General features: G+C 26.9%; 1 protein-coding gene across 2 annotated transcripts; it reads right to left on the reverse strand.

Annotated features, from left to right (window-relative positions):
• Positions 1-2,871: 2,871 nt before the first annotated feature.
• Positions 2,872-19,654, reverse strand: LOC113389182 (persulfide dioxygenase ETHE1 homolog, mitochondrial-like). Of its 2 annotated transcripts, none has more exons than XM_026626236.1 (6): positions 19,446-19,654; positions 15,390-15,534; positions 13,665-13,879; positions 11,368-11,466; positions 10,830-11,001; positions 2,872-2,950 (listed from the first exon to the last, which is right to left on the reverse strand). In XM_026626236.1, exons 1-6 carry the CDS (start codon positions 19,563-19,565, stop codon positions 2,895-2,897), a joined length of 807 nt encoding a protein of 268 aa, XP_026482021.1. In that variant the 5' UTR covers positions 19,566-19,654; the 3' UTR covers positions 2,872-2,894. The 2 variants fall into 2 exon arrangements, with proteins under 2 accessions (XP_026482021.1, XP_026482022.1); XM_026626237.1 differs by lacking the exon at positions 19,446-19,654 and adding an exon at positions 17,048-17,140.
• Positions 19,655-19,898: the final 244 nt, after the last annotated feature.

The following is a 19,898-nucleotide window of genomic DNA, read 5'->3' on the forward strand; positions in this document are numbered from 1 at the left end:
TTCTATGAATCAAAACGTTCTAGAAAATTTCCCGAACAAATTTCAGGAAGATTCATGAAAATCCGAATTATAGTTTAGGAAGATTAATGAAACTTACATTGTTACCGAAGAATTTTATATATAAGATATATATATTTATTATTTTTGTACTGTGTTTTTTATATTAATAAATTATTTAATCAAAAAATATTTAATTTGTTAAAAAAACTACTAAAAAATTAGTAAATCAATTTATACAATTATTTACTCCTAAATAAATAAATATAAATATTTTTATTTAATTAATTCATAAATTAAGACATAATTAAGGTTTATTTGGTAATAAATAAAAAATGAGTTAATTAGTAAAGCACAAAAAAATTATTCGTTAAGTGGGATAATTTTCCATTATTCCTATAATATTTATTAAATACTTTCTTTATTTAACTTTATTTTAATTTTAATTTTTTTTTAAAAAGTAGTATTTTTAAGTTAAGTATGATAATTTCTCATTATTCCTATAATATTTGTTGAATACTTTCTTTATTTAACTTTAATTTAATTTTAATTTTTTTTTTAAGAAGTAATATTTTTTTTATAAAACATCAAGTGTAAAACAAGCTTTACAGTGCTAAAGCCGCCATCAAACTCTACCGGCGCCATGTAAAGTCATAATCAAACGCCACATACAAAATGTCAAGTGTTGATACGGCCTTAGGCTAAAGCTTGTAACACACTATGCAATTTAAATAAAATTTTATTTTATTTGTAAAAAGTGGTATTTTCGTTATTTAAATTGATATTATCATTTTTTTTTCATAAAATTTTACACACATTAATTTAAAATAGCAATAAATACAGTTATTAACATAAATTTCTTCTTTTATTTAGTTGATGAGCGTATTTAAGTTATTAAATACTTATTATTATTATAATAATTTGTAATTTGGACACTTCAATTTCTAATAGACTTAGACTAATTAATTTATTGAGTAACAAATATATTTTTTAATATAATTTATGCTCTAATTAATAAATTGATATAATAATCATGTTTAGCAATTAGCAAATACTTCATTTATTTAATTTATAAATATTTATGTATTAACTAATTTTATCAAATAATTATTTGTTTCTTCTAGTTTATGTTTAATATTATATTCATAAATTTTGTTCAAACAAAATATTATTATTAATGTCATGAAAAATCTATAAGATGATTTTCAAATTTTGAAGTTTATCATTTTTTTTTTAAATATAATTTTGTTCTAAACGTTATTAATTAATATATACAGATTTATAGTAAATTTTATTAGTTTTATAACGTCATATAAATATATATTATTATATTATTATATTAGTTTTATAACGATATACAAAAACGTACATGTGTTTTAATGAATTTTAACACAATAATGCAAAAGATAAAAAAATGTAACCTCGAAATTAAAGTGATGAAAAACTATAAGATGATTTTAAAATTTTGAAGTTTGTCATTTTTTTTAAAATATAATTTTGTTCTAAATGTTATTTAATAATATATACAGATTTATAGTAAATTTTATTACCTTTTTAATGATATATAAAAACAGGGGTGTAATCCATTAAATTTTGACAATATATTTATATATTATTATATAAATTTATATATTATATATAAAGCCAAAAACAGAAAAATGTAACCTACTAAACTTGAAACTCGGTTCACAAAATATAGTTATCAAAATTTCACGAATTTTTTTTGACACAATTTTGTTCCAAATGTTAGTAATTAATATATACACGTTTGTAGTAAATTTTATTTGCTTTCTAATGATATATAACAATATGTATGTACTTTGACAAAATTTAACAATATAAACCTAAACCTCAAAAGCTGATAAAATTTACTACAAATTTGTATATATTAGTTAATAACATTTAGAACAAAATTGTATTGAAAAAAATAGTTGAATTTGAAAATTGAACATGAATCGTTTTAATGATTTAACGATCAAGTCTACCTATTTAGGCAAAAAAAATCTCATCGATTATTTTAAGAAAAATTTCCTTGTACCTTTACAAATCTATTTTCACCCTATTTTTCCCTATTTTCTGTAGGTTTAGGGACAACCCTGGCCCTTCTACGTCGCCGGGCATAAAATCTGGCGACCTTAGCAAAGGCCGAGCGAACTACCTTGACAAATCAACTTTATTACATCGACCTTAAAAGGTCCTCAATGATATTTTTAAATGGAAACGATTATCTAGTATATCATAAAAATATGTATACGAACATACATACATACACAGGGGAAATAAATAGAGGAAGGAGGGTTAAAAACGTGTATTTTCGGAAAATTAGATGTATGGTATGGTTGAGGTTTTGGTTTATATTTTTAAATTTTGTCAAAGTACGTATATATTGTTATATATCATTAGGAAGCTAATAAAATTTACTACAAATCTGTATATATTGATTGATAACGTTCAGAACAAAATTATATTTAAAAAATTCGGTAAACTTCAATATTCGAATATAAGTCTAAGTTTCAGAGCATTAAGTCCAAAAACAATTGGAACAAATTAAAACAAATTTATTATTAGTAATTTATTTTTTATAATATTAATAATTTTGCATAAGATTAATAATTTATTTTAATCGCAAAAAATGATACTATTAATTATTATTTATATATTGTTATTACTTTTAGTTATATTATTATTAATTACTTTGCTTACTTAAGCTATATTAATATATCACTTTTATATGTATTGTTATAACATTTAGATTTAAAATAAATGAAAAATGTTTCCCAACAACTTATACTTATATATATATATATATATATATATATATATATATATATATATGAAATTACTATTTAATAATAATAATAATTACTCACATTTCTTTTTTGATCAAAGGCACTTCTTTAATTTTCAGGAATGTCTTGCAAACCACAAACTTTATTAGCAGGCACTGCTTTATCTAAAAAAAAACAATAATAAAAATAAATACAAATAAATAAAAATTCAATAATAAAAATTTATACGAAAGTCTTATACGAAAAATTCTCAATGATCTCATAAATAGCCATTTGTAAACGCTAAAATTAATATTATTATTATTATTATTATTATTTTATTATTTCTGTTGTTATTTTGTTATATCTTATTGTTTTTCTAGTATTATTTTATTACTCAGAAATTTTATAAAATAAATAAAAATTCAATAATAAAAATTTATACGAAAGTCTTATACGAAAAATTCTCAATGATCTCATAAACAGCCATTTGTAAACGCTAAAATTAATATTATTATTATTATTATTATTATTTTATTATTTCTGTTGTTATTTTGTTATATCTTATTGTTTTTCTAGTATTATTTTATTACTCAGAAATTTTATAAAATAAATAAAAATTCAATAATAAAAATTTATACAAAAGTCGTATACGAAAAATTCCCAATGATCTCATAAATAGCCAATTGTAAACGCTAAAATTATTATTATTATTATTATTATTATTATATCTTATTATTTCTGTTGTTACTTTGTTATATTTTATTGTTTTTCTAGTATTATTTTATAATTCAGCAATTTTATTTATATTATTTATTAATTTTATTTTTATTATTATTTGCTTCTATTTTATATTAAATCATCATATTACGGATATTATTTTCATGTAAATTTTATCCTTTCGCACTCTTATCTTATCTATATATATAAAAATAGGCCGGGTTTTCTTTCCTGGCGAAATAACTCCAGAACGCACGAACCGATTTTGCATTCGTTGGAAAGGTCTCGGGCTCCGCAAGGTTTATAGCTAAGAAAATTAGTGGTGCATGGCATCGTGCCCTAATGCAAATTGCTGAAACTTCACGCACCGTAATTAAAAATTCGAGTAATGACATTAGTGAGAATTATCAGAATTATGCTTGGTTAAGTCAACAAGCAATTCTTGCCGCAAACAATAATTATGTACACGCACTGAATTTCACCATTCAATAAAAAATTGCTGGCGATTTGGTGACACACCAATGATTCCGACTGGTCTTCCGTCAGTTCGCCTTGCGTTCGCAATAACAAGTCGCAAGGCCAATCGCTTAGTGTTTGCGGGATAAATTTCAAATAGATTATTTAGAAAATCATGGTTTTTCACATGGGCAGTTATACGTTGCCTGTTCACGAGTTGAAAAACCATCCGCTTTGTTTGTGTTAACGTCAGACCAGAAAACAAAAAATGTGGTTTACCAAAGAGCACTTCAATAAAACGTATAATTGGCGGATTCACTTTCATTTACTTAGAGAAGTTCAGCTAAAAAACACTTCATTTTTGTAATCGAAATAAATTCATTACTGTTGTATAATAAAATCAAATTTTCAAATATAAAACAAACAAAACATTTCTTCATCTTTCTCAAGAAACCATCTGGTGGCGAAACGGAGTTCGTCGGGTTTGCTAGTTTATTTATTTATTTATATATATATATATATAAATAAATTGTAATAGTAATAAATATTATATTTATGCAAACTAGTCTTGATAATAATAATAAATTTATTAATAAAATAAAATTATAGCCAATAAATCAATAAACTTCCAATTTTTTTTTATCCTTTTAGGACTAATCTACGATTCTATAAGGCCTGGTTAGATTTAGAACGAAAGGAAAAATATAAGACATCTTTGGGTAGTATGGGGTGCTCTTAGGGTTGTCCTAGGGTGCTCCTGGGGTATTCCTGGGGTTGTCTTGGGGTGCTCCTGGGGTGCACCCTCGGTGCCTATTTTAAACACATCAGTATTCTCGAAGGCGCGTTAAAGGATTGCGCGATAAGGAAGACGAAGGACCTACAAGGAGGTTCAGGGAAAGGAGAAAAATTTTATAAAAAAGTAAAGTTTACACGCGATTGAAGTAAAACTTATTTGCTACAGTACAAAATGGCATTTAAGTAAAAAGAAATACATCCTGAAACAATTTTGAATATTGTCCATTAGTGATATGGTAACACTCGTGATGCACACATTTATTAGTGTCGACCATCACACACATTTATATAATGATGAATTAATTAAATATTTATAATAGCATTAAAAATTTACATGGTTCTTATAATGTTTATTACATAAATTTACCAAAAAAACCTGACGAACAGACATAAAGACGAACATATTGGTTGAGTTCTGGGACACCCTGCACATGTATATTGGTAAAAAATATAAATTGTATTTTTAAGCATTTGTTTTTGTTTTCTTAGTCCAACAATACCTATTTTGAATTTAAATTATTTATTAAACTGCAAAACTTGTACTCGTGGCTGCAAAAATTAAATATTGAGGTATGTCACGTACTTCTTTTATTTGCCATGAATAAAATAATATTTGAAGAGTTGTTTATAAGGATAAAATGCATTTTATACAGTACCCGTATCAAAATTCTGCTAACGATTATCATATAACATGTATTTCTTATAAGATACCTATACCATACTCACGTATGCCTAAACCTTGAATTCTATGTTGTACGCTTTTAACTAACTTATATAGTACGCCTAATACGCCTAATACGCCTAATACGCCTAATACGCCTACTACCCTATATTCATAATCCACCCAATATTATTCCGTATCTTACGCCTATAATGTTTCTTAAACGCTAATTTTTTCGAACCCTACCGGGAATCGAACCCGAGCCCTCTGCGTGGAAGGCAGCGACCTTAACCACTACACCACCGTGGCGGTACGATTTGACGTCTTTTTCCGCGTGTCGTCGCGTCACCTTAGTATTAGTATTAATTAATTAATTAATAGGTAAAGCGGAAAGAACAATGCTTCTCTTAATATATTATTTGTGGGGGACCCAATAGAGTAGTGGTTAAGGCTGTGGACTGCCACGCGGTGGTCCTGGGTTCGATTCCCGGTGTGGGCGATAGACAATAGAGTATACGGTATAGATACAATAGATAATAGATAAGCGTAAAATATAGCGTGTAGATGGTAGAATGTAAGGTTTGTAAGGGGTAAAAAGATATGTAGGGTATATCTTATATATAATAAGTTAATAGCAAATAATGATGAAGCGGTAGTAGATTTATATATAATACTAATGATCTTGGGTATCGTACGGTATGATTAGATAGGTAATAATTAGATTTAAGTCTTTTAACGTATTATAATAGGTCTTGGGTACTTTTATATAAAAAAGAGTGCGCGTAAGGATCATACATAAGTCACATCTTTTCCTCCAGCCTCTCTCAATCTCCTTGCCCGACTTTTCCGGTTGTGATGTATCAGTGTAATCTGGTTTATCGACTTCTTTTCGAACGGTTTGTCGGGGGGAGTGTTGTGGCGTTCTCTATATTTCCCTCTAACTACCGATAGCGCCACCGTACGATACTATACGACGGTTAGATAGTAAAGTAAAGCGTAATCAATACGACTTGACAACGAGTCGAATTGGAAAAAATTATATATATATATATATATATATATAATATGGATTTATAAAGCTGTGATAAAATTACCAATTTCCATTACGCAGCGAGATATTACTTTTTTGTGGAAACGTATTGCTTTTCAGATATTTTATATATATATATATATATATATATATATATATACATATATATACTAGATAACCCGATAGACGTTGTCCTGTACCCATGACTACAATTCAAAAGTTTCATTATTTTAATAACCTATACTGATATTTACCAATTAGATAAAAATTATTAAGTTTTTCAGGCTAAAGTCTATACCGAAATGTACATATATCCATATGGGTGATCTTAAATGTATATCTGCTTTAAATAAAATGATCGAACAAATTTATACGTCCGGAAGAGCTCATCAAAATTAACAAATGCAAAATAACAATGAATTATGCTTTGAAGCACCACCATTAATATTGGTTAATTACCCGAAATTTTGTTAGGAAACTTATTTTTTTTAATTTTATTTTCAAAGTATATATATTAAAGAATAACATACCAAAATTCTAGTTGTTTATTGTACGTGGTACGTCCTGTAGAGCTCATTAAAATTAGCAAATGCAAAATAACATTTAATTAGGTTTTGAAGCACCAACATCATTACTGGTTAATTACTCGAAATTTTGTTAGAGAACTTATTTTTTTAAATTTTATTTCCAAAGTATATATATATTAAAGAATAACATACCAAAATTCTAATTATTTATTTTGTATGGTACGTCCTGAAGAGCTTGTCAAAATTTACAATTGCAAAATAAGAATTAATTATGCTTTGAAGCACCAACATTGTTACTGGTTAATTACTCGAAATTTTGTTAAGAAACTTTTTTTTTTGTAATTTTATTTTCAAAGTATATATATTAAAAAGTAACATAGCAAAATTCTAATTGTTTATGTAGTATGATACGTCCTGAAGAGCTTTTTAAAATTTACAATTGCAAAATAATTAATTATGCTTTTAAGCACCAACATTGTTACTGGCTAATTACTCGGAATTTTGTTAGAGAACTTATTTTTTTTTAAATTTTATTCTCAAAGTATATATATTAAAAAATAACATAACAAAATTTTGATTGTTTATTTTGTATGGTACGTCCTGAAGAGTTCGTCAAAATTAACAAATGCAGTATAAGAATTAATTATGCTTTGAAGCACCCACATTAATATTAGTTAATTACTCGAAATTTTGTTAAGGAACATATTTTTTTTAAATTTTATTTCAAAGTATATATATTAGAATATAACATACCAAAATTCTGATTGTTTATTTTGTATGGCACGTCCTGAAGAGCTTCTTAAATTTACAATAGCATAATAACAATTAATTATGCTTTGAAGCACCAACATTGTTACTGGTTAATTACTCAAAATTTTGTTAAGAAACTTATTTTTTTTAAATTTTATTTTCAAAGTATATATATTAAAAAATAATACCAAAATTCTAATTATATATTTTGTATGGTACGTCCTGAAGAGCTTGTCAAAATTAACAAATGCATAATAACAATTAATTGTGCTTTGAAGGGTTGGTTAATTGCTCCCAACTACAAATATGCATTTAGTTACTATATCTCTTGTAACTTCTAAACAGTTCGTCCAATTCTGATAAAATATACGGCAAATTTGTTTAAAATTCAATAATCTATAATATTGTCTAATATTATAACGCCCTACAGCAACTAGGTATACTTTAAAAATAATTTTAAAGAATACCAACTCGTTTTGTTTTAGGTCTCACGCATTGTTTTAGTATATTTGCCATAACTTCTAAACCATTTGAGTAACTTGAATGATGTTTTTAAAAAAAATGTGTGAAATTAAATTATCTACAACATTGTCTAACATCAGATGATCCTAAAATAACGCGGTATATCCATAAAACGCTCCAGAACAAAAAGAAATTTTCACTCCTTCAATTCCTTTTCTTTTAAATTCCTTAATAAGTCTTCAGTGCACGAGTAAATCCAACAACTTGTACAAATCATCCCTTATACTTGTATAATAATTTTCTAACAATTTTAAGGGCTTATATTCTGTTTTTCTAGAACTTTCTAGAACATTTCACCGCCGACGTTATTGGCTTTTAATATAAATATATAATAACATCAGTGGGTTGGAAATAGGTGGAATGGGTTGAAATGGGTTCGAGAGTGTATGGGAATGGGTTTATAGAGAAAAATAAAGGTTTTTCCAGCTCGTGTACGAGGTTTTTCCTTTGTGGAAAACGACTGAGTTAACTCGTTATTTACACTACGTTAGATTAGTAAAGAAAATTTATTATTTAAAAAGAAAATTAAGGTAAAATTTATTTTTTATGAGTATACCGGGTTGATGTAGGACATTTTGTTGTTAGACAATATTGAAGATTATTTAATTTTGAACAAATTTGCCAAATATAGTGTTTAGTTTGCACTTTTAGTTTTGAAGATAAAAATTATCGAATAACTAAAAGCACCTTTACCTAATTAGTTACACTCACAATTAGGTCTTTCACATTCTTAAGTTTGTTTGCAAGTTTTCAAACGCTATTTTAAAGTACACCGAGTTGTTGTAGAGCATTTTGATGTCAGACAATGTTGAAGATGATTTAATTTGGAATAAATTCGCCAAATACATAATTAATATATCTTGAACCGTTCAAAAGATATATATTTTCTAACGAATAAATGTACTTTTGCAAAATAAGTCTAATACCAGGAATATATGGGAGATGAAATTTGAATTTATCTGTATTATTTTTATAGAATTTTTTTAAGCATGTCTTTTATTGATAAGAAAGGTTTTCCTTTTGTACAGATATATTTATATTACAAGGACGAAACTAAAAGCCTATGTCTATCTATGGAATTGTATATCGATCGTTTTTGTTGGATATTTATGCTATTTGCAGAGCATTTATGATTTTATTTCTTTCCGAAAACATGTATTTGAATAAATTACATATGTACATTTATATATATATATATATATATATATATATATATTTATACTAGATAACCCGAGAGGCATTGTCCTGTACCCATGGCTAAAATTCAAAAGTTTAATTTTTTTAATAACCTATACTGATTTACCAATTAGTTAAAAATTATTATGTTTTTTACACTACAGTCGGTATATATATATATATATATATATATATATTAATATATATACTCTGAAAATAAAATTAAAAAAAAAATATGTTTCCTAACAAAATTTCGAGTAATTAACCAGTAACAATATTGGTGCTTCAAAGCATAATTAATTGTTATTTTGCAATTGTTAATTTTGATGAGCTCTACAGGACGTACCGCGTACACTAAATAATTAGAATTTCAGTATATTATTTTTTAATATATATACTTTGAAAATAAAATTAAAAAAAATAAGTTTTCTAACAAAATTTCGAGTAATTAACCAGTAAAAATTTTGGTGCTTCAAGGCATAACCAATTGTTATTTTGCAATTGTAAATTTTAAAAAGCTCTTCAGAACGTACCATACAAAATAAACAAAATTTTGGTATGTTATTTTTTAATATATATACTTTGGAAATAAAAATAAAAAAAAAAGTTTCCTAACAAAATTTCGAGTAATTAATTAGTAACAATATTGGTGCTTCAAAGCATAATTGTTATTTTGCATTTGTAAATTTTGACGAGCTCTTCAGGACGTACCATATAAAATAAACTATTGGAATTTTGGTATGTTATTTGTTAATATATATACTTTGAAAATGAAATTAGAAAAAAATAAGTGCCCTAACAAAATTTCGAGTAATTTACAATTAACTCCAACAATCGCTACTATTTTGATAAAATATATAATAATACTTGTTTTTATAAAACCCTCAGTGTTCTAGTTTTTCCAGCACTTTTATTTATGACTAGTATTTTCTTAGGTAGACATTTTGCAGTATATTTCTGGGAAATAAGTAGAAAATCGTAAAAATGTTATTACCGGGCAATGAAAATGTCAAGGAGTTAGATTTATTCCATTTCTGCAAACAAATTTGAATAAAACCGACACGAAAGGGATATATATATATATATATATATATATATATATATGTGTGTGAATATATATAATATATATATATATATATATGTATATGTGACGTCATTTATATATCAGATCATTTTCGTTTAAACGTATATATTAAATTTATAATAAATAAATTGCATAAATTTCCTAAGCTGATTTTTTCTATTTATATTTGAGTAAGGTATAAATGAGTGCAAGCTCATTCATCATATACATAAACCAAATTTATCCGGTACATGAACCTCTCATAGGTTCTACACCTTACTACGACTACTAGCGCCACACAATATCGTTCAAGAGAACTACTAACTATATATATGATTTTTTTTATTTTTTTTTATTCACTCACCTATCATTTTAGGATAGGCCAAATTCAAATTGGCCATCAATTCTACGAATTCGTCTTCGGTTTTTGTCATCCTCGGGTTATGTCGTTTTTCTTCGCCGACAGACGTTACGGTGTTACCTTTGTAGTCATGAGCAGGATACAAAAGATAGTGTTCTGGCAAAGACAAAATCACCTGAAATAGTAATAATAAGTATACCGAGTTGTTGTAGAGTGTTATGTTGTTAGACAATATTGTAGATAATTTAATTTTAAACAAGTTTGCCAAATATTTTATTCAATTTGATCGAATAGTTTTCAAGTTATGATAAATTTACTGAAGCAATGCACTTTATTAATAAAATAATGATGATGCGTATAGTTTTAATGTCCAATATTGGTTTTAAAGTATACCGAGTTGTTGTAGAGTCTCATGTTGTTAGACAAAGTTGTAGATAATTTATTTTTAAAGAAATTTGCCGAATGTTTCATTAGTATTAGATCAATAGTTTAAAAGTTACAAGAGATATAACAAATAAATCTAAGATTTTTTAACAAATACCTCGTGTACATTTCTATAGAGAGCCCTCGAATCACCTCCTTGAAAATCTGTTCTTCCACAACCACGTACTAAAAGGGCATCTCCAGTGAAAACCATTGCCTAAAAATAAAATTAATTATCATAAAATGTTAAATAACATAAGGCACAATGCCATACACCACTAGTTTAAATTATTATCCTTTAGCATAAACTAAATGCATTGATTACATGCACTAAATGAATCTGTCAAAGTGTGAATAAATTATTTTTTATTAATGCTGTATAATTTTTTTGATTTTTGTCAAATAACTCAAAAATTTCATATGAAACCATCCCTTTTCAGTTAGATAGGGTGAAATTAGATAAAATATACTACATTTTCTAGGAAACACTTTTATACACTCCGATATAAAAGTTTTGAATGGTAATAAATAAATATATAAATTATATTCTATATAAATATCTACATTGATCAATAGGGAAATGAATTGAATAGAACGAATTAAAATGTATTATAAACGAATTAGTAAATAAAAAAATAATTTATCTAATGAATAAATGAATTATATATATATATATATATATATATATATATATATATATATAATATAAATAAATAAATGAACTACTTATTAATTGATTAAAGAAATAAAATAAATAAATTAACATTTAATTAAATAATCAAAACGAATATAAATCATAAAATGCCTAAAATATTATATTTTCGTTTTTAAGTGGAACCATTTTCTATTTTTTGTTATTCAATTTTACTTAAAAAATGTCGTATTTTTTGAATTAATTAACATCAAGTGTGGAACAGGCTTACAGCGCTAAAGCCGATATCACACTCTACCGGCGCCATATAAAGTCATAATCAACCGTCATATACAAAAGGTCAAGTGTCGATACGGCCTTAGGCTAAAGCGTGTAGCACGCTATGCAATTTAAATAAAATTTTATTTATTTTTCATAAAGTGGTATTTTCGTAATGGTAGAGAAAACCTTATTAAAAAATATTACACATATTGTAATATTAATTAATAAACTTCCTTTAGAGTAAGTTATAGTACTTGCACAAAAATCAAACACGAGAATTAAATTGAGAAGGTGTTTGAATATTTTGGGATACCTTAGAAAAAATGGAGGTGTTTTTTTATTTTATCAATATAATTTTTTGTATAGCACGGGTCAACCGATTTGTATTATTCGAAAAATATTTGATTTTTATTGATAAAAAGGCGTGTTGATTAATTTGTGTTAAAGCTCACTTATATACTTCAAATAAATAATTTTAACTTTGCAATTCAGTTTATATAATCGTTAAAAATATGAGATGAGTTTAAATATAAACTTCTTGATCCAAATTATAAGCTCTTATATTTAGTCTATAATATTCGCACAATAAATATCTATTTGAAAATAATATTCCACAAATATTTTATTACAGTACGGGAGGTTTCAGAAATTTACCTCAAGGTATGATGCCATACACCACTAGATAATTTAACTTAGCACAATTTTGCAGAATATTTCATTCAATTTGGAGGAACGGTTCAAAAGTTACAAGAGATATAATAAAGAGTAAACCAATGGGTTGCAGAACAATGGTTCAAGACTTTGTGACATCAAATATAGGCATGTGTGGTATCAAATGAAAGGTCTCGACAAGCACTAAACAAATATCATAGTAATAAACTAAACGAACGTCACAATGTCTATTTTGGCAATATTAAAATATACAAAATTGATGTAAGGTAATAGTATGTTAGATGATATTATTTATAGATGCTTTTAATTTAGAACAAATTTACCGAATGAACTATTTACTTTGGACAAACGGTTCAAAAGTTACAAAAGATTTAATAAAAATTAAACCAATGAGTTGCAGAGCTCGTGATCAAATATTATTTGAACTTTTATAAAGGTCGTCGTCCAATTTGTAAGCTCTTATATTTTAAGTACAAAATACGAATAATGTAAGTTACATTTATATGAATCTTTTTGAGAACTTTTAGTATACTTTGAATATTTTATTACAGTACGGGAAGTTCCAGCAATTTGCCTTAAGGCACGATGTCATGCACCATTAGTTTCTTATACATTCAGTTCTTATATATTTATTTTATTTTTAAAAAGTGGTATTTTGGAAAGGATAGACCAAATCTTATTTAAAAAATGTCACACATATTGATCATTAATTGATAAACTTTCTGTAAGTGAGTTATAGTATTTGAAAAAAAATCTAGAATGAAAATTTTTGCATATCTTCACGTTTCAACGGTTACTGAACATTTTTTGCTTAACTGAATAACTCTCACCTGCCTATGTAAAATATAACTCATACATCCAACTGTATGGCCAGGAGTGGCCCTTGCCAAAAGATCTATTGACCCAACACGCAAAATGTCCCCATCTTTCAGGAATTTATCGGCTTGTGCGCCACTGGCTTCACTGATCACGGATTTTGTTCCGGGTAAAAGCTGTTTCAAAAATCCGGTTCCAGTTATGTGATCGGCGTGAACATGAGTGTTAACTAGAAGAAATAAGAATCATTAGTAACTAGTGGTGTATGGCATCGTGCCTTAAGGCAAATTGCTGGAACTTCCCGTACCGTAATGAAATATTCCAGAAATTTTAAACGTCGTATTACAAATACTGTAACTTTCATTATTTTTGCATTATCTTGTTATATCTGAGCAAATCAAATGTAAATCATAAATAAATCAATTTATCTCTAGAACATTAACAATGTAAGAGGGAAAAAAGACTAATTTAAGGGCTAAAATAGTTCTGTTATGGTACCAGTTGCAAACTGTCCAAAAACTATGTCTCAACAAATATTATATTCTTATACTTGTACCATTTGGAGGTTAGGATTTAGGCCAGTAACATAACAGAACTATTTTATTACTACTTTGACTTCTATAAATTTGTATATATAATTTTTTTTTTCTTGCACGATGTCACACATGCCTTGTCGAATGTAAATAATAAATAGTTAAAACATTTATTATTTTTTTGGCAAGAAATTACTCTAAATGCCTAGGTAGTCTAAAGAAGTTTTACTTCAAAATTTTAAGTGGTACCTTTTATGGCATGTGAGGTATCGTTTGAAAGGTCTCGACGAGTAGAAAACGATTTATGTAAAAAAATGATTGTCGTAATCAAAACATTATATACATAAATTAGAACGTTATTATTTATTGATAGTATTAGCATAATTATATCGCAAACAATATTAGAATGTCAAATTTTATTGAAAAACTGTTTAAAACATGTACGTGCAGAACTTTTGTACCGAATACTAAAATTAACTAGATCGTTTGTCCACAAAATGTAGCCCTTTAATGAATTTTTAGAAAACGAGCTTAAAGAAGTTTTACTTCAAAAAATTTAGATTGTATCTTTTAGGGCATGTGGGGTATTGTTTGAAAGGTCTCGACGAGTAAAAAACGATTTCTACAAAAAACCCAAGCTTTATATATTATCACAATTATATCGCGAACAATATTAGAATTATCATTTCATTTCGAATTCAATTTCAACAAAAAAAATAATAAAAGTTGCTTAATTTACACAAAATTGAAAAAGTGCTCCGGCATAGTCACAGTCTAAACGCATTTGCAAATAATTCTGTACGACATTTTCACTTATAATGCGCTTAGCTTGATGGCATTTTCACATTTTTCAATAGTTTTTCACAAAATTGGAAAAGTGCTTCAGTACCAAACAGTCTAAACGCACTTGGGTAAACATTTGTACCAGAGTGGCGCTTAGACTGTACTTAACCTGGGCAATTTTTTCAATTTTTAATCCAAAATTACAAAAATATTTTATGGAAAATAAAAAAAGATGTAATAATTTTTTATCTTCAAAAGCAATTGTTTTGTCAATACAAGCAGAAAGTTTTTTTAGATCATTCAAATCGGACGCTTAGTTCACTCAAAAACTGCCATTTTTTGCACATTTAGCTCTGTACTCCGAAACCGCTGGACCTGCCTTTGCTAAAAACTAATCACGAAACTAATTTTCAGGCTACTCACTTGCATATTTCAAAGTAAGTCCCAATTCTTCGACGAGCTGTTTATCCCTTTTGGCCTGTTCCAAAACTGGGTCAATTATTAGGGCCTCTCTGGTTTCCGTATCGGCTAAAAGGTAGGTGTACGTGCTACTCGTGGAATCGAACAACTAGAAAAGAAATAAACCAAATTAGAAATCGAGTTTTTGGGAGAACGGAGTATCCGATTTGAATGATCTAAAAACATTCAATTTGTAATGATTGGGAGAAGAGGTGATTAGTTTTTGGCAAAGACAGGTCTCGCCATTTTGAAGATACAGAGCTAAATGTGCAAAAAGTTCAGTTTTTGAGTGAACTAAGCGTCCGATTTGAATGATTTATAAAACTTTCTGCTTGAATTGGCAAAACAATTGCTTTTGAGGATAAAAAATTATTACATCTTTTTTCATTTTCCATAAAATATTTTTGTAATTTTGGATTGAAAATTCAAAAAATTCACCAGACTAAGCACAGTCTAAGCGCCACTCTGGTACAAATGTTTACCCAAGTGCGTTCAGACTGTTTATTTACTGGAGCACTTTTCCAATTTTGTGAAAACTATTGAAAAATGTGAAAATGCCGCCGAGCTAGGCACAGTATAAGTGAAAATGTCGCACAGAATTATTTGCAAATGCGTTTAGACTGTGACTGTACGGGAGCACTTTTTTAATTTTGTGCAAATTAGGCAACTATTTTATGATTTGAAATTGAATTCAAAATGAAATGATGATTCTAATATTGTTTGCGATAATTGTGATTATATATAAAACTTGGTTTTTTTTGTAGAAATCGTTTTCTACTCGTCGAGACCTTCCAAACGATACCCCACATGCCATAATAAATACAATCTAAATTTTTTGAAGTAAAACTTCTTTAAGCTCGTTTTCTAAAAATTCATTAAAGGGCTGCATTTTGTGGACAAATGACTTAGTTAATTTTAGTATTGGCTACGAAAGTTTTATACCTCAAATAAATAAACTATCATTAAATAATAACATTCTAGTTTATGTATATAATGTTTTGATTGCGACAATCAGTTTTTTACATAAATCGTTTTCTACTCGTCGAGACCTTTCAAACGATACCTCACATGCCATAAAAGGTACCACTTAAAATTTTGAAGTAAAACTTCTTTAGACTACCTAGGCATTTAGAGTAATTTCTTGCCAAAAAAATAATAAATGTTTTAACTATTTATTATTTACATTCGACAAGGCATGTGTGACATCGTGCAAGAAAAAATATATATACAAATTTATAGAAGTCAAAATTGTAATAAAATAGTTCTGTTATGTTACTGGCCTAAATCCTAACCTGCAAATGGTACAAGTATTAGAATATAATATTTGTTAAGACATAGTTTTTGGACAGTTTGCAACTGGTACCATAACAGAACTATTTTAGTCCTTAAATCAGTCTTTTTTCCCCCTTACATTGTTAAGGGATAAATTGATTTATTTATGATTTGCATTTGATTTGCTCAGATATTACAAGATAGCAAAAATAATTAACCTTACAGTATTTGTTATTAACGTTTAAAATTCCTCGAATATTTCATTACGGTACGGAAAGTTCCAGCAATTTGCCTTAAGGCACGATGCCATGCACCACTAGTTATATTATAGATTATCTTTTATCTTTTACCTGTCTAAAGATAATGCCTCTTCCACTATCGTAAGGTGAATCGTTATTCACACAAACTTCTGGAGCCATTTCTGGGTTCACTTTTAATTCTGATAAAATCGCAAAGAGAGCAAAAATCACACTGAACATCCTTCTAGATGTCTTCGAACTTATTAAGACACAAATACTAATACCGATGATGATTTTTTTTATTTAAAGACAATGGCAATATTAATAACAATAATAATAATAATAATAAAATTGTTAACAACTGCCTTTGTGGCGTAGTTTAGATTTTTCGAACAATTGATTGTATCACCATCGAACGATTTATAAATGTTATTATTAGTAAATAATTAGTTTAAACAATCGATTGTATGTGGTTTGTAAATATAAACAAATTGGTGAATGATTTTCGATTGTTGGCATGTTTTAAATACGTAAAAAAACTAGTCTAACTGAAAAGGGGTGGTTTCATACGAAATTTTTGAGTTATTTGACAAAAATAAAAAAAATGACCCGAATTTTTTATTTATAAGAAATAATGAAATATCATCGAATTCAGAGTCGTTTTATTCAAAACTTTTATATCGGAATGTATAAAAGTGTTTTCAAGGAAATGTTGTAAATTTTATCTAGTTTCACCCTATCAAACTAAAAAGGGGTGGTTCCATATGAAATTTTTGAGTTATTTGACAAAAACCAAAAAATGACCCGAATTTTCTATTTATTTATTGCTAAAGAAGGAAATATTGAATTCAAAGTCGTTTTATTCAAAACTTTTATATGAGAGTATATATAACTGTTGACATGGAAATTTAGTAAATTTTATCTAGTTTCTGCCAAGTTAATAAAAAAAGAGTCTAAGTACAAAGTTTTGAATTATTCAAAAAAAAAACGTAGAAAAATGTCCCGAATTTTAGGCTTCAAATAAAAAAATACTTTCTAAATTCAAATACTACAATTATCTCACCTAGTATCTAAATTTAGTATTATCAGGAAATAGATATAAATTTAGCAAAACCAAAACAAATATTTGTTTTTTTTTCAATCAGTAGATAAAAAAATTATGAATGATGAAATAGATAATGAATATGATGTCATATCATATTTAATTATCTAATTATCATAACTAATTGTCTGTAATATATATATATATATATATATATATATATATATACATATACATATATTTAATTATTATCATTAACTAATCCAATATGGATAATTAAATTATCTAAGAATTACCTTATCAATATTAATGAAGAAGTGATAAGAGAACTTTGTAGGAAGTCACGATTAGTCAGCGCCAATTTTACGCATTTATTTATTCAATCACTTGTAACTTTTAAACTATTATTAAAAACTAACTAGTGTTTTTGGCAAATTTGCACAAAATTAAATAATGAACAAGATTGTCTAACATTGTAGGACTCTACAACAACTCAGAGACAATAAAAAATTAAATATATTCTCGCTGTACCTAAGGTGCATTTATAAAATTATTTATATCTTCTAGAGTATTCATTTAAAGTAACTTGGGTATTTGGGAAATTTGTTTAAAATTCAATAATAAACAACATTGTCTGACATCCCGGGACTCTACAGCAACTGGGTATACTACAAAATCGCAATTGAAATGATTTAAAAATTTGGTGCATATAGTTTGTAATTTTTAAATTATAAATGGGAACTAAATAGTGTTTTCGGATAATTTGTGCAAAATTAAATAATAAACAACATTGTCTGATATCATAATGACCTAGGACGACTCGGTATACTCTAAAATTAATAACAATAGAAATTGACTACTAATTTAGCTGGAGTACAATTATATAAGAGTACTAATTTAGCTGGGGTGCAATTATTCAAGAAAAAAATCATAACTCTTAAAGTAATTGTTCGATTCAAATAATCTTTTAGGAAAAAATATGCAAAATGAAATAATCTACAGAATTGTCTAACATCACAAGAACCTACAACAACTCGGTATACTTATAAACTTAATAAACCTAATAAACAATATATTATACTAATACAATTATTTCGGTCAATTAGTTCATACGCACTGCAAACCACACGTACATAATAAATAATTCATATCTTCTAAACTATTTGTATAAACTAAATCATGTATTTGACAAATTTGTTTAGAATAAAATAATCAACAATATTGCCTAACATCATAAGAACCTACAACAACTCGGTATACCCATAAAATGCATCAGATGGTAATATTAAGTTGTCAAATATCTCCCTTCCGCTTTTTTGCTCTTGGTTTATAATACAAAAAGGCGGAAGGGAGATATTTGACAACCTTATAAATGCATTTTTTGCTCTGTATTATATTGAAGAGAAAGTTTAGTATAAAAAATCTCAACAATTATATATATATATATATATATATTATATCCTTTACCTGTCTAAATAAAAACCCTTCCATCCTTCCACCAAATTGTGACAAATTTCTGACTCGATTTTTAAGAAAACAATTCCCCGAAATTGTTTTACACACACTCGAAACTAAAGAATTTATCATTTGTATTCTGTTCGTACACGAATAATAATTATATATGTATATAATCGATGAAAGTTATGAATATTAATGATTTTCGAGGTTAATTCCACCATGGAATGATTCTGACAAGAATCTGACAGGAATCCAACTTGTTGAATTGGAATGGTGGCGGAGTCTGGTGGGAAAATGGTGGGAATGGTTTGGATAAATGCTCAAACAAGGTTTGGATAAATGATTATTAAGTTATAGGTTTATATATATATATATTAAAATTATATATTATAATATTGTATGTCTGTCATTTGAATATAACGGCCAAGAGTGTCTATCCTGACGTGTATGTGCTCTATGGTG

Source organism: Ctenocephalides felis, unplaced genomic scaffold, assembly GCF_003426905.1.
Source record: "Ctenocephalides felis isolate EL2017-DRISC unplaced genomic scaffold, ASM342690v1 CF-g0.4_SCAFFOLD_03573, whole genome shotgun sequence".
In the NCBI taxonomy this organism is placed as follows: domain Eukaryota; kingdom Metazoa; phylum Arthropoda; class Insecta; order Siphonaptera; family Pulicidae; genus Ctenocephalides; species Ctenocephalides felis.